This window comes from Palaemon carinicauda, chromosome 8 (assembly GCF_036898095.1).
Source record: "Palaemon carinicauda isolate YSFRI2023 chromosome 8, ASM3689809v2, whole genome shotgun sequence".
Taxonomy (NCBI): Eukaryota; Metazoa; Arthropoda; class Malacostraca; order Decapoda; family Palaemonidae; genus Palaemon; species Palaemon carinicauda.
Window position 1 is genome coordinate 34,107,376 of NC_090732.1, and position 17,500 is coordinate 34,124,875.

Sequence of the window (17,500 nt, forward strand, 5' to 3'; positions counted from 1 at the left end):
CAGAAAAAGGGAGACATAAATGACCTGAAAAATTACTACCCAATAATGAAATTTTTACAAAGATCATATTAGGCTAAATAGAAAGACAGCTAGACTTTTATCAACCAGGAGAGTAGGCAGAATTTAGAAACAGTTATTCAATAACTGACCAAATCCACGTGATTGGCCAGCCAATGGATAAATCAACAGTGTATGACAAACCACTATTTATGGCATTTACAGACTATGAGAAAGCTTTTGATTTTGTCAAAACTTTAGCAATAAATAAAGCTCTACCAATAGAAAGATTAGATGAATATTGTTAGAACACTTGAAGGTATAAATACAGGGAGTACAGCAATCCTAAAGCTGCATAAAGAAAGGAGAAATTCTCGACTGAGGAAGGAGTTGCACAAGGTGATCCCATCTCTCCTTGATTATTCACAGCATATCTAGAAGTTTTTAGAATTTAGATTGGAAAAATGTAGTCATTAATATTAATAGAGATAACCTTAACAACTTATGATTTGAATCGTGGGAGGAATCGCAATAGCTGATAGAATATTTGAATGAAGAGATGAAATTTTCAATGGTAGTACAGAGAGACATCAAATAAGGATTATGGACGAAATTTTAAAGGTTGTTAATTGATATACGTACTTAGGACAGACAGTAAATGTTTCCCCAGGACATAAATCCGAGATTAAATGAAAGATAAGCATGGGATGAATATATTATGAGATTATGAAAAGTAAAATACTTTTTCCTCTAAAATGAAACGTTTTTAATGAGATGCTCCTAGCAGTATTAACTTATTCATTGGAAACTTGGATCCTTACTAAAGCCTTAGAACATAAGCTAGTTACAACTCAAAAAACTATTGAAAGAATAATAGGAGACAGAAAAAAGAGGAACATAGATACAAGAGCAAACTAAAGTAGAGAATATTCTAATATGTGAGAAAAAGAAATGGAAATGGGCAGGACATAATATATTGAGCATGGCAGATAATAGATGACATTAACAATAACCTATTGCAAAAGAAGCCGAAGGAAGAGACGAATATGGATTGATGGAATAGCAGCTAATCAGAAGAGCTACAAAGATCTAATGAGCCTCCGGTGGGAAATTCCGGCGCTGTCTTGGAGTAATTTCGTCATAGATGGCTGAGAGAAAACCATTGCATGTGAGACGTCCTTCCCTATCTGCCATTGCTTTTGAGGAGGAATGCTGTTAACCTTACCCATAATCTATGACACCCTTCAGGCCACTTCACCGCTGGTATCCTAACTGAGCGATACATTTAGAGGGTAATGAAGACAGAAATTAATAAAGGAGTTTGCGAAGACCTTCCCTGTCAGACATCAAAGATCACATGGCACACCGAACCCGGAATAGGGGAATTCAAGTCAACCGATTTCCGCTTCGCTCATATTCAAATTGACATTTTTGGGACCCATATCCCTTCCCTAGGATATAGATACCGTTCCAACATCATCAACAAGAAAACTAGATGGTTTGAGGCAGCTCTTGCCAAACAGCGGATGGCGGAAAGCTATGTAAAATCTCTTATCTATGGGGTCAGCATACATGAAGTTCGCAATAAATAACCAGTGAAAGGTGGGGCTAGTTTCATCTCAGCCTTATGGACTACCGTCGCTGTCATCCTCAGAACAAAATAAGCCATACGATGGCATACAACTTAGGAGCCAACAGCACGGTTGAGCATTTCCAACGCTTTCTTACAGCAGCGGTCATTACCAAAAATTGAATGGAACGTGCCTCAAGGTGGAAAAAATACTTACCATGTATCCTAATAGTACTGAAAACAGCCCCACACACAGGCCTCAACGTGACAGTCGGAGAGGTACTTTAAGGACAGCCAGTAGCTGGACACTTAGATGTATTTCAGTACCCAAATAAACCCACTATCCCCTACTACGTCCTTAAAGCAGTGGAAGAAATTTTTCCATCAAGAAAACACTTATACCCTAGCCAAAAAATCCTACATCCACACACAACCAGAACGTACCAGATATAGGTTTGTCGGAATAGATTTACACCGACACACCCAATCACCCGTGTACTCAGGCCCTCATCGCATACTTCAGCGAAAACAAGTTATATGAAATGTCAGTGAATAGCAGAGCTAGCTGGGTATCATTAGTTAGGATTAAACTAGTAAATATCCCAGAGGATAGTTTAGTCACCTGCATTGTAAAAACCGTTTCTCAGCATATCACAGTGCCATTTTTATTACCAAAACACAACCTTCAGAGGCCAGCATGAAAACGGAAATATAATAAACACGAAAAACAACGTCGTAGATGTTTTTGTTTATTTGAGGGACGACGTCACTTCATCTTTAAGACAGAAACTAACATCTAATAATGAATATTATATATTTTCAATTCAGTTGATTCATATGGTTTTGTTCCTATATATAAGATATATACCAAGTCCTTATCAGTTATGGAGAAACACATATGAATTGCAATCGTGTAGATTTTTCAATGTAAAAATTTTCTTCCACGTTTCTGTTTGAAAGGAGTGTCTTTATATCAGAATTCTCTGTTAATAAACCAATTAATACCGGCTAACTTTGCCGTCAAAATCATGCCCAGCAAAATATATCCATCGATATCTATGTTGTTTTTTTAATAGGTCTATATAGGTTCACTCTCGTAGTTTGAATGATTGAAATATTACAAAACATTATAGAGTAGTAAATCTACTAACTTGCATTGATCTTCAGGTATTTCATCTTATTTCTTAAAATAAGATTCATGCATTTGCTTTCGTGTAGTGTTAATCGCAATAATGGTATGTTCTAAAACAGTCCTTAAGACTTCTCCTGTTTTCTCTGCTCATTTCCTTATTTGTTAGATAGTGCATTTTGAGATTTTACAATGCTTAAATAGTTTCATAGGTCATTTACACAGAGGTGGGAGATATTGTGAAAACTCCTTACATTTTCATAACTTAATTGACACAAGAAAAATATCTAATCTCACACATTTCACCTGTATTAGTAGATTTTCTCTAATACTTAATTAATAACAAAAACTACATTTCTAATTGAAAAATTGAATACCTGACAGATTAACGAATTAAGAGATTGTGAATCTTTCCAGATTTATCGTGAGATTGGCATCGTTGTGGTCCTGACAGACATCGAGGTCTGGACAGATTACGATCGCACAACTGTGAGTTCGGATGTCAACATTACCCTATCATCATTCGCTCCATACAGGCAAAAATTACTTAAAAGTAAACGAGGAGTTAGCAATGATAATACCATACTTGTTACGTAAGCATATTCTCAGACATTTTCATAGCAAGAGAGTCAGTGATTTGTTTTATGATATAATAACTGATTATTAAAGATTTTCATCTCTATTTTTTGCAGACTGACAGCCATTAGAAGAAGTGAGATATGTCACTAAAGAAAATGCCACAGTATATTCTTATTTTCTTCTCTTATGAGAAAATATACCCTAATGCTGATATTAAAACAAATTTTCTACTAAACCCCAAGTATTTTTTAGTATCAAGCATATTATTAAATGCAAAGGCAATTATATAGAAGAAGTTGTCTTAACGTGTTTGGGATTCAAACCTATGCTCTTTGGGCTTAGTGAATAGGGTGACAACGAAAGCTCACTGTCCTCTTAGCTGATATGTTCAAGTGTTTGTTCCCTAACGTACTTTATGTGGTCATATTACATTTTTTTTTTTTTGCAAAATTCCTTTGGTCTCTTAAGGGCAGTGTTGTTCTTTCTCATGAATACCACTAGCGGTTTGTGGATACTTTTGTTTCAAAAGTTCTGGGAAGGGAATCGTCTAGCTGGTCCTGGATTCTTTGATTGATACTTGTTTCTTCCTAGTTATCAGGGTTTGGATTTTTGTTTTCGAAATCAACACACAGACACAAAATATTTTATGTTATAGTAATCTTCCTCGCACATACAACTGAAATTAACAGGCAGAAGAAAATGAGACTTTCTTTTTTCATCAATGTAGTAATATAGTATGGTAGTGAAATTCTTCTCTTCTCCATAGGGTTCTTATATCGGTTGTTTGCTAACAGCAATAAAATGTAGTATTTCCTTAAACAAAATGCTTAGCGAACTACCCTTGTTTTAAAAGGTAAAGAGCGATGACAATAATTGTTTGTACATTTCCTTTTAGAGCTTATATCTTCGCCATGGAAGAAGATAAGTTATGTTAAAAAAAAGGACGCGAGGTCATTAAAAATAAAACAGATATATGCAAAATTTAACTAGAATAAATACCTCTGCAACATTATATCTCTATGGGAACATATTTCTATTGATCAGAATACAGAATGTTTATTTTGTGGTACAAAAGCAAAATGTTATAGATTAAGACGGAATACAACATCAATTCAGTTTTTCTTTATATGAGTTGTGATTAGCTTTGGATATCAAAATATGAGTGATGGGATTATGCATAAATCAAAGCTAATCAGTATCTTATCAAAAGGGTTTTACTCACAAAATTTATTTTCTAATTTCTGACTGAATCTAATAAGGGGTTGCTAGCTAAAAAATCTCGGGAAAAATCTGTTAACAGATGATCAACAAATAAACAAAAAGAAGCAAATAAACATAGAAAGATAGATAGAAAAATAAATAGAGGGGAAATCTAATATCCATGGTGGAGATGAAGATGACAAAGAAGCTTGGAATGCCTGAGATTGAGAATTAACTCAGAGTTGATTAATAAATCCAGGAAATTGCATATAACAGGAAGGTTTTTGAGATTTCTGACGTTGATTTGTGAAGAAAATTAAACTTGTTTGACATCAATTAACAGAACTGAACTGTTTTATATATAAAAGGGTTTTAGTCAGTATATATTACATCTCCTCGGATATATGATACTCGTCCTAAAGGGTTACCAGAGAAATAATACAAAAATAATGTTCATGAAATTAACAACAAAGATGAAAACAAAGCAGATATCCGTCGTCAATTCATGTTAGAATATCACTTATTAATATTTCGAAAACACTAAAGAGATATAGAGAGCAATAAATAAATAGAAAAAATACTAGCAACAATAAAGATATGAAAGGCAAATTAGACGCATGAATATCTTCAGCGGGATTATCATTGCTGATAGTTTGATGGAAAATGAGGTTAATCACAGAACAGTTTTGGCAAAAGAGATAACAATGAAGCATATGAAAAAAAGAATATAAAAAAACCGAAATATGTAATGAATGATGGGTTATAGTGAAAATAAATCAATATAGCAAAAGGAGAGGTGAAAAAAAATAAAATAGATTATATGACATGAGTATGTTTGCGTTAGTAAAAAAAATGTAGTTAGAATACAATAAGAATTATTCCAGGGAAAACTGTGATTAAATATTTTTTAATAATTGGGTAATTTGTAGAGAATTAAAGAAATAAAATGATTGAAAACAGGTGTTATCAGATTATCTTGCGCTGAGAGTAACTCAAGAGATTTGAAATTATTTAGGTGCAAGAAAGGCATAGTCATCACAACTAATGGACCTTAATGCCCAACACCTGTAGGGAATTGGATGCAAAGTAGAGGTAATTGTCCTTATTTTCTAATGCTAGAGACTTTGCCTGTGAATGTAAGTAGGGTTTTTATTGTGAGTAGAGGTAATTGGCCTTATTTGTGCATACACCGCCAAGTGCTAGGGACTTTTGTAGGTAAATGTAAGTAGCGTCGTTGGTATTGAGTAAATTTAATTGTCCTTATTTGTACAGATACTGCTAAGTACTAGGGACTTTTGTAAGTAAATGTAAGTAGCGTTTTTATTGTTAAGTCAAGGTAATTTTCCTTATTTTTACAGATACTGCTAAGTGCTTGGAACTTTTTCTGTAAATATAAGTAGCGTTTTTATTATTGAAAAAGTTGTGTGAATAGATTATGACAGAAACTAAGGCCTTTTTTGTGCTCTTTAATCATCTTGTTGAGTGGGAGAAATATTTTAAGAAATTATAAAGAAAAGATACTTTCTGTTTTTCAAAACCTTTTACTAAAATTACCCCAATTCTGGTAATTTTCCTATACTGGAATAATACATAATGTTTTCTCGTATTAAACATTTTGTATCTTAATTATGTAATTATTTATTTATTTTTTATTTATTTTTTTTTTTATTTATTTTTTTTTTTTTTTTTGTACATTCTGACCCGGTTAGTCTCCACAAAATAACTAAGTATAATGATAAAAAATGTTATGTATGGTAAGCTCACCACAAATTTTAGATTTCTGAGTACTACCACGAAAATTCATGCGAACATAACGAGTGAAGTATATTCTCTTTTCTTTCCCCATTAATCATGCATCTGCTCCAATAGTTTTTATCAATAGAGTCCCACTAACCTTTTGCTATATTTGCGTACAGTGTATTTAGCAATTTATAATTTTTTTTTCAACTGAATTACTTTTTTTTTATTATTATCATCATTTTGATTTATTTGAATAATGAATATCTCAAACAACTCTGATTTGACTTTGAGCTTGTGTACAAAAAAAAAAAAAAGGAAAAAAAAAAAACTAAATATTCATATCATAAAATCTTCGTAATATAAATTTGCAACCCAATACTATACCTTCTTGGTTGAAAAATATCTAAATGAATAACTTTCATTGATGATGTACCAACCGTTTGTCACACGATCGTAAATAGTAACGACATTTCTTTTTTCTTTTTTATACATTATGTTTTGTATCTTCCCTCTCCCCTCGCACTGATAGGAACCAGAATAAGCATGTCTGTTTTTCTCACCGTTGATTGTTAACAGAACTGGTTTTCGGTTGAACATGAAATTGCCTGTTATGTTTTTATGGCCTTTTTTCCTGGACTTTATGGGTATAAAGTTACTCAGTTGCTTTCTTCCTGCCTTCTTATTCTAAACTTCTCCCAGCCCATCACCGTGGTGACCCCGGAAGTCAACTCGCTCCTCCCGCCTTCAACCTTCCCCCCGTCATTGGTATGATGGCAGACTCCACGGAAGCTGGCACCGCCCCATTCAAACTTTCGTTGTTCACCGGCGGAGAAGCGTTTGCTTAGTTACAGCGCGCAGAAGTCGAGTTCCACATCAAGGGCGTGACTCGCTCAACAACCAAAGCAGATAATGTTCTCGCGGCGATACCCTAGGACACCTTCCCAGAAATATCCGACTGACTTTCTAATCAAGGAGGCACCCCAATAGCGTATGACGCGCTCAGAACATACCATCTGCAGCAGTACTCGCCGTTGCCTGTATAGCTAAGCTTTTTCAGCTCTCTCAACAACCGTTAGGGGACCAAAGGGCTTCGCTCGCCCTCAGGGGAATGACCAGTATCGCTCACCTTCAACCTGCCGCAGACGGCTGTCCTCGTGAGGTGAACCTGCTTCGGGCCCTTTGGATACGCCGTTTACCTGAACCTGTACGCGCTGCCATACCCGATGTCGATAGTTTACCCATAAAGGACTTGATTACCAAAGTCAATGCCCTTATGGACAGCCATTTGACGATCTTCAAGACCTCCATCAATGCCTCCACTCCAGACGAAGAGGACACCTATTCAACGTCAAGCAAAGCTGACGTGAATGCCGTAGGACATACATGCCTACCCGGTGACCTGCCGGAGCAGCGACAAAACCACCCATCACCCACCACTCGCTCACGCCCCAACCAACAAATTCTACAGGCACTTACTGCCGCCCATCGGCCGCAGTTTTCCTACTACCACTACAGAATTGAGGAAGCCGCGAAGAAATGTGTCAAGAATTGTCGGTGGCCAAAAAATGTGTTAATAGGCGTGTGATTTTTGGTAGACACAGGTGCTTGCCAACAGATCTGTGATACCCACCTACGGTTATGAGAACCTCACATTGTCGTTTGGAAATGGTAAATTCAATTGGAAGTTTCTCATTACTGACGTCACAGTGCCAATCCTCAGTGTAGATTTCCTCTCTCATTTCCACCTTCTGGTCAAGGTCGCCCACCAACGATTGGTCAACGCAGACTAGTACTTGTTGACACCTCTTCAACCTGCCCCCTCCAACCTCGCTCTCCACATAAGCGCACCCACGGATGCTTACGCCCACCTGCTCATGTCGTACTCAGAAGTTTTCCGTCCAGAACTTTGCCAAACGCCCACGACTCCTGCCAAGCACAGTATATATCACCATATCAAGATGACGGGACCCCCAGTCTTCGCAAAATTCACACGTCTGGCACCGTATCGATTGGCAGCCGCCAAACAGACGTTTGCCAAAATGGAGGAAATGGGTCTTTGTCAAAAGGCCTCCAGCTCATGGTCATCACCCTTAAACATCGGTCTGATGAAAGACGGCTCCCTCCGTCCATGTGGGGATTACAGGTGCCTGAATATGCAAACAGAACCGGATCACTACCCCCTCCCAAACATAGCCAACGTGACCTCCTACCTGCACAAAGCGAAGGTTTTCTCTACGCTCGACCTCCTGCAGTGGTATTATCCGTTGCCTATGAACCCAGAAGACATCCCCAAGAACGCCACCACCACTCCGTTTGGTACATACACCTTGAATTACTCCTGTTTTTGCATCCGTAATGCTGGGGCCACTTTTCAAAGTCTCATGGATGGCATCTTAGGGGACCTCCCCTTCTGTGTATGTTATATGGACGACATACTTGTGTTGTCTTCCTCAAAAGAGGAACACCTCCGTCACCTGCGCATCGTGCTCGACCGCCTCGTAGTCCGATACGACAAGTGTACCTTTGGCACCAACGAAATGTCGTTCTTAGGGCACCGCATCACTCCTGAAGGAGTCCAACCCCTCCCTGAGAAGGTAGCAGCCATTCAGAACTTCCCCACGCCCTCGACCGTCAAAGGTCTGCAGGAGTTCTTGGACAAGATCAACTATTATCACCGTTTTCCGCTAGCCATTGCCGCCACTCGTGCTCCTCTCTACACCTCCCTCAAGGGAAAGCCAAAGCACCTGAAGTGGGGTCCCCTTCAAGAAGCGGCCTTCTACAATGCAAAGAAGGCCCTATCAATCGCTGCTGCTCTCACTTTCCCCATCCCACATGCCCCTCTCCTTCTCTCCAATAATGCTAGCCACGTCGCTATTGGTGCAGTACTCGAACAGATGGTCAACTGCTTGCCCCGTCCATTGGACTTCTTCAGCAGAAAATTTTCCAAGTCAGAACCGGGTTATTCTACTTTCGATCGCGAATTTCTGGCGGTGCACTTGGCTGTCCCTCACTTCCGCCATTTCTTAGAAGGTACGCCCTTCATCATTTGCACAAACCACATGCCTCTGGTGCATGCCTTCACTCGACAGTCTAACGCCTGGTCTGCCCGTCAACGCAGACATTTCCCCGCCATAGCTGAATACAATTGTACCCTTCAACACGTCCTTGGGAAAACGAATCCCGTTGCCGATGCCCTGTCAAGGAACACGTTGGCTGCCGTTCAACTGGGATTTGATTATACCTCCTCTGCTGAAGCTCAATGACAGGATCCAGAGTATCAAGCATGTAGGACATCCTGCACATCCCTCCGTTTTGAAGACATCCCCCTTGACGACTCCAGCACCACCCTCCTCTGTGACGTCAGTACTGGTAGACTGCGACCTTGGATTCCTGCTCCCATGTGCCGACAGGTGTTTGATTTCATTCACGGCATTTCACATCCCTCGTGCCGTTCTACTGCACAGGTGCTGAAGACGAAGTTAATTTGGCATGGCATTTCTAAGGATGCTAAGGATTGGATCCGCGTCTGTACTTCTTGCCAAACTTCCAAATGCATTGATAGGGATTCAGGAGTGGGCACTTTTCCTCAACCTTACCATCATTTTGCCCACATTTATGTTGACGTTGTAGGCCCCCTACCCTTATCACAAGGACGTTGTTACCTGTTTACCGTCATCGACCGCTTCACTCGTTGGCCTGAAGCCATTCCCATGGAAACTGCAACGTCCGCCTCATGTACAGATACCTTACTCTCAGGATGGATTGCAAGATTTGGTATCCCTGAGCATATTACTTCTGACAGGGGTACCACTTTTACCTCTCAATTGTGGTCATCATTAGCAAATATCCTGGGCATCACCCTACATCAGACAACGGCCTACAACCCCGCTGCCAATGGAATGGTTGAACGTTTTTATCCCACCGTCAAACAGTTTTGATGTCCCGCTGCAAGGATTCCAACTGGTTTACTCAGTTTCCCTGGGTCCTCCTGGGACTAAGGACCACTCCTAAAGACGCCTTCAACGTCTTGGCAGCTGAAATGGTGTATGGCGACCCGTTAGTCATCCCTGCCGAAATTTTTCCTTCTGCAACCTCCTCAGATGATCTCCAGCGCATACGTCACGTCGTGGGAAAATTTACTCTATGCCGCCAGACTTACAAGCCCCCAGCGAAGCATCACATACCAACAGACTTGCACTCTGCAACGCATGTCTTCCTATGCAACGACACTAGCAAGCCACTGCTAGCGCCCCATTACATGGGCCCTTTCCTTGTGACCCGATGCAGTCCGAAAGCATTCCTACTAAACATTCATGGCAAATAAGACTGGTTCTCCATTGATCGTCTAAAATCTGCTTAACTCCTGCCAGATGACCTGCCTACAGTTTGCTTCTCTAGATAAGGGCGCCCTATTTAACACATACAGTATGTCCTTTTTAGGGGGGTAACCATGTACCAACCGTGTGTAACACGATCGTACATAATAACGACATTTCTTTTTTTGTATAAATTATGCTTTGTATCTTTGCTCTCCCCTCGCACTGATAGGGATCTGAATAAACATGTCTGTTTTTCTCACTGTTAAGTGTTAACAGAGCCGGTTGTCGGTTGAACATGAAATTGCCTGTTATGGTCTTATGCCCAATTTTGCCTGGACTTTCTGTATATATAAACCGATGTTCTGTAATAAAGTTACTCAGTTGCTTTCATCCTGCCTTCTTAGTCACAGCCTCTCTCGGCCAGTTACAATGAAGTCTCCAAAACATTTGAAAACATATCATATCATTTTAACTGCACTACTTTTTTTTTATTTTCTTTAATTTTGATTTATTTGAATAATAGATATCTCCAACATCTCTAATTTGACTTTGAACATGTGTTCTAAAACACACTAAAACAAAAAATCACCCTAAATATTTGATGTCATATAATCTTTGTAAATTTGAAACCAAATACTATAACTTCTTGGTTGAAAATTTTTAAGTTAAGGTTATAAGAATCTATATACTCATAATATCCTGCTATTATCTTCACAGATCTGTTGATTTTGATGGAAACACAGTTGGATATGCTTACGTCGGTGGAATTTGCACGTAAGAATGCAGACTTTTTTTATGATGAAAAAAATATCTATATAGGACATTCAAATACTTTCTATATTCTCCATACATTCTTGACCATTAAATTGCTAATAAGAAATAAGGATCTGAATATTAAGCTATTAAAAAAAACATTGCTAATTGTTATGCATTTTGACAAATCATAACTTATAATTTTTTGTCTATTAATATCTAAATCCATCATAATTTACGGAATCAGATATAATCTGAAAACCACGTTACTATTAATTTCTCACATATCACAGATTAATAACACGATGAAAAGAAGAAAATGCATTTAGTCAATGCTCAGTATCAAAATGGAATCAATCGGCACGATATGGATATCTATAAAAAGAAAACATATGGGTCATATAATGAAATTTAGATTTAGATTTAGATTTTTGTTGTCGTAAAAGCGGGGCATTCCACACATAGATACGCATATATATATATATATATATATATATATATATATATATATATATATATATATATATATATATATATACACATATATATATATATATATATATATATATATATATATATATATATATATATATATATATATATATATATATATATATATATATATATATATATATATATATATATATATATATATATATATATATATATATATATATATATATATATATATATATATATATATATATATATATATATATATATATATATATATATATATATATATATATATTATACATATATATATATATATATATATATATATATATATATATATATATATATAAATATATATATGTATATATATATATATATATATATATATATATATATATATATATATATATATATATATATATATATATATATATATATATCTATATATATACATATATATATATATATATATATATATATATATATATATATATATATATCTATATATATATCTATATATATATATCTATATATATATATATATATATATATATATATATATATATATATATATATATATATATATATATATATATATATATATATATATTTGTTATTATTACCCTCCACAAAAAAGAAAATTAATTTATATTTTTGTACGATACAGTCATAGAATGTCAGTAGCTACGGTGCAAGACAAAAAGAAAGATAACATTGGAGCCTTTTCGAGGACAATAGCACATGAACTGGGACATAACTTAGGCATGTCTCATGATGAACTTGGAAATGAAAATTGTTGTCAAGAAAGGACTTGCATCATGTCGGGTATTGGGAGGTATGTACTTTCAAAATATGTTTGCGGAAAAGATAACACTTACTCTAATACCATCTCTCTCTCTCTCTCTCTCTCTCTCTCTCTCTCTCTCTCTCTCTCTCTCTCTCTCTCTCTCTCTCTCTCTCTCTCTCTAACCAAGACTTTTCGAATTCCAACAACAATAAAACTTTTTTTTTACCTTTGAAAATATATAGATAAGAAGACTTATTTAGTCATATAAACGGTAAATATAAGTTTGCAAATATCTAGCCAAAAATACAGAAGCTATTTCAAATTATCTAAAGTCATATTATTTTATCATATTTCAATATACTAAAAAAAAATACACCAGTTCTACATATGTTCTATTCATTTATTTTAGTGCCATGACCACACAGAAGGTTGGCTGGAGTTCCTGCAGTAAAGAACTAGTGAAAAAGGAATTGGATTCTGTGAATTACGAATGCCTAAGAAATGTTCCCAAAAATTTATACCAGAAGACATGTGGTAACGGTGTTTTGGAGGCTGGAGAACAGTGTGATTGTGGGCCCCCAGCATTTTGTGATAATCGCTGTTGTGACGCAAAGACCTGCAAGCTGGCTGTTAATGCTACGTGCTCCCATGGATCTTGCTGCAATATAGAGGTGAGACGCAAGAACACAGGGAGAATGCAAGAGGGAATATAACAAAATATGTTTATTGTGTTTGTGCTATCTAATATTCAGCAAGTGGCAATACACAATACAAACACCAGAATTTTAAGATTTGTAATATTTCTGACATTACATAAGTTATTTATTTTTCAAGACCTGCCACTTACATCAAGCTGGAAGAGTCTGTAGAGAAAACGACGGTGATTGTGATTTACCTGAATTCTGTTCCGGAATCAGCGAGTTCTGCCCAGCTGACGTCTATGTCAGAGACGGAACTCCATGCGAAAGAGACAAGGTTAGTATTATTCTATTTCCTAATAAGGTCTTTCTTAAAGTGGCAAAATTTTAGCCAAAACAATTAGTGAGACTCATGTCACGAAGTTATGATATATAATGTACTCAGTATGACTTGTCTGAAATGTATAGTTTCCGTAACTTGCTACGTGATGCAATTTCTATAAATATTATGAAAATATAATATAGCAAATCATTTCAATGCAATAACTCAATATATCAAAATGGGAAATAAAATCCATACTTGATTGATATTAAGAAGAAAAATTTAGAAAATGCATGAAGAACTTTTATAAATATAAGCTGATAATGGTATAGGTTATTAGGGAACTTTAATTGTCCACCTACTTTTTCTTCTTATATTGTTAATGAAAGGGTGAAATACTACTGTAATCGTCAAGTAGGACAAGCCTCTTTTTTATTGACATTTTCAATTTCTAGGAGGTCAATTGGCCATATTGATTTTATTTATCATTAAATCTTTTTAACGGAATGTTTAATTCACCGGCAAATATATCCACGGCCAATACAGATTTATGACCAATATACCAGATTTAGTTACCTATCGTAAAATGTTCATGCTTTAACAGTAATGTCTGGCATTTTTTATTCTATAACCTTGACAAGCAGACTTCTTTTGTGTGTCTTATCATTTATTTGTTTTAAAGGGTTATTGCTACAAAGGATCATGTGGGAATCCCGACAGTAGATGTAAGAAGGTGTGGGACCAATCAGCTTCTGAAGCCAATCCCGTGTGCCTGAACGTTAACCAAAATGGGGATGATGATGGAAACTGTGGTTGGGAAAATGAAAGTCAAAAGAGTTTCAAGAAATGCTCAGAGATGTGAGTGTTGGTGATAATATTTGAAATCTGATTTCAATGTTTGTTTTTTTTTTTTTTGTTCCTGTTGTCGTTTGCTTATTTTTCTATACTTGTAACTGCTATTCACACAGAACCTACAAAAATATTCTTTTAAAATTTTACTGTGTTGGAAAAGAAAGAATTTATATAATTCCCCAAAGCCTGCGTGATGTAGGACTTCCTTACTGATATTAGAGAAAATGGGTTATTTAACCCTATGAAAATAAAGGTAGGACATTGGGAAAATTTAAGTAATATGACCCTAGTCATGTAGATAAAAGTATTGAGCAAATATCCAAACTTTACGCTTTCACAATTAAAGTATGGCAGTCATTATGGGAATCTTTTAGGAAATAAAGCCATTTAAAGTGTAAACATAATAGGATCATCATTCTCTGTCTTCATTTCTTCCTTCCTCCCATCGCTTCCGAATTGTGTGTTCATTTCACCTACTTATCATTATATCCAAATAACCGAAGTGCTTAAAAGTACCCTGGTACAAAACTTTGCCTGCCCGGAAATTCATTATCATTTTGTATTTTCTAGTTATTTAAAATAGAAAAATGGTAGGGTGCTGAGACTACAGTGCTCCCTGATATTTGATGACTAACGCAAACATTGCCGGAAGAATTTGTCATTCTCAGAATTCAACGGGATTTTGCTCACGTGCTTTAGATTTTAACGTGGTCCACAAGCTTCACTATGAGATGTTGTACCTTGGACAGCCTATACATGAATTATTACTTATTGGCCATTCCTAGGGGAAACAGATAATATCACCCACCTCAAATATGATAATATTCCAAAATAAACAGACTTGCCCAACATCTGTAGCTGCTGTTAAACACAAGAAATTAGTTCACCAGGTGTTCAGAGGAGTATCCTCACGCTTAGAGCTCACCACCCTCCAGAAGGCATTTCTCTGTCTAATGAAAAAAAAAAGTAGTCTACCCAAATTATATGTATAATAGGTTTATAAGTATGTATATTTATATAAGTAAATATTGTATACATACATATATATATATATATATATATATATATATATATATATATATATATATATATATATATATATATATATATATATACCATTATGGATTTGCTGAGTTCATATGGAACTGCTTTTGAAAAAAAAAATTGAATATAAATAGCCGAATCTCACGAGACTTTTTGTTTTACTTGAATGAAACTAGATATATTCCAGTGTAATTACTTCATGAATAACAAAGATTTTATTTTCAAAAGGATTAAACTTGAAGAATTTGTTTTCATGGCTTCCAAATTGATATTGTATTTTGATCAATGAAAATTATTTTCAAAATGATAAAACTTGAAGAGAATCTTTTCATGTGTTCCAAATTGATATCCTATTTTAACCAATAAGTTTTTATGGTGGTTCAACTGAAAATCTGCATTTTAATTTGGATTTTTCTATTGCTGTTCATGTAATTTCTACTCTAGGCAATCTGTTTTTAGAAGAAGCTCTGATGCGAGCATGCTGTTACCCTTAGAAAGAAGCTAAGCTAGTCTCTAATATTTAAGAAAATATTGTAGTTAGTAAAAAAGAGACAGGAAGGGATTGATTAAGGTCCAAAGATGAGGAAAAACAGATTGAATTTTAATGAAAGATATTCTGAAATACAGAATTTTCCTTTCGTGGCTACGCTGGCTCAAAATATGTGACTATTACATTTGCTATAAACATTTCTAGTTTTATATAGAACAGAAAGGCATCATATGCACTTTATCTGGAATGGTGCGCGTGTAAACCAAGATTATATCGTATAAGGTACCACCCATTCAGTGAAAGTGTAACCTCTCAATGGATGTAGAAATTCTTAAAAATATGATTATTTGGGGATTAGATTAAAGGAATTGCCGGTTCAGTACATATTATTTTGAAAGAGATAACAATTGAGATTTTATAGGTCTTAATGAACGATCATCCCTCAGAGATTGAAATAGTCAAAATATATATAATTTAATTTTTTTTTCTATCATAAGGAAAATATGGGATATGTTAGGCTTGCGATTTAAGGGATTTACAGATTGTATTTAGTTGATGAGTAGGTATATAGAAATACATCTCAATAGTAGATATTGCGCTCCTATACGATTAATAAAATTCTTTTATTCATGATTTAATTGATCTAGAAAACTAAATACGGAAATTTGTGTGCTCCTATCACTCATTTATTCTATATAAAAAATAACCACGTAACTTTATTCACACAGAGACTCATCCTGTGGCACTTTGCACTGCAATGTAGGCCATAGTGTCAAGGCAAGGATTACGGGGAAAATATCGTACGTCACACGCAGGATCGGATCTCACAGCTGCAAACATATCGTAGGAAATGAAGATATACCAGGGAACATGTGGCTAGCACAAGACGGAACTCCATGTGGGAAAAATAGTGTAAGTATTGACTCATGGGCTTACAGTTGATCTCTCTCTCTCTCTCTCTCTCTCTCTCTCTCTCTCTCTCTCTCTCTCTCTCTCTCTCTCTCTCTCTCTCTCTTCTTAATAATTTGAAACGTTATAACATACTTATTCGGAAATGGAACCATAGTTTTCAAGAGTATGGGCATATTAGTTTCATGACCGTATGTTAAAAAAGTATCTAATGATATGATGGCACAACAATTATAAGACATGGCAGAAAAAAAATGGAAAATGAAAATCAGTTTACCTAAATGCAAACACAAGCGTTTTACCATTACCATTAAGTTTTTCGTAAATGTACAATATTATTAAAGAACAAGTGCAATCAACCCGTGAAAAAGAACGGCTTAATATATAGATAGATATATACACACACTCACACATACACACACACACCTCACCAGGGTATGACTATTCCCTCTAACCCTTACCCGAGGGAAGGGAAAAGCTGAGTGTGACCGAAAAAAATATACACACACAGGTATATATATATATATATATATATATATATATATATATATATATATATATATATATATATATATATATATATATATCTTAATTCTATTACCACTTGTATATACCTGAACGCTTCTCTTTTTCATCACTATTTTTAAGCATCATACTGTACATATTCTCCTTTCAACCAGTTAACGTATATAGCCATTACTTTTAATGGAGGGTG

General features: G+C 35.5%; 1 protein-coding gene across 1 annotated transcript in view; it reads left to right on the forward strand.

The window, feature by feature from the left end:
* LOC137645693 (disintegrin and metalloproteinase domain-containing protein 12-like) overlaps positions 1–17,500 on the forward strand; it is a 61,661-nt gene that overhangs the window by 32,411 nt on the left and 11,750 nt on the right. Inside the window, exons 7-13 of the mRNA XM_068378550.1 lie at positions 3,114–3,289; positions 11,252–11,308; positions 12,411–12,578; positions 12,940–13,201; positions 13,365–13,505; positions 14,173–14,348; positions 16,605–16,788. Of these exons, the coding sequence (XP_068234651.1) occupies positions 3,114–3,289; positions 11,252–11,308; positions 12,411–12,578; positions 12,940–13,201; positions 13,365–13,505; positions 14,173–14,348; positions 16,605–16,788 (1,164 nt within the window). The remainder of the gene's footprint in view (positions 1–3,113; positions 3,290–11,251; positions 11,309–12,410; positions 12,579–12,939; positions 13,202–13,364; positions 13,506–14,172; positions 14,349–16,604; positions 16,789–17,500) is intronic.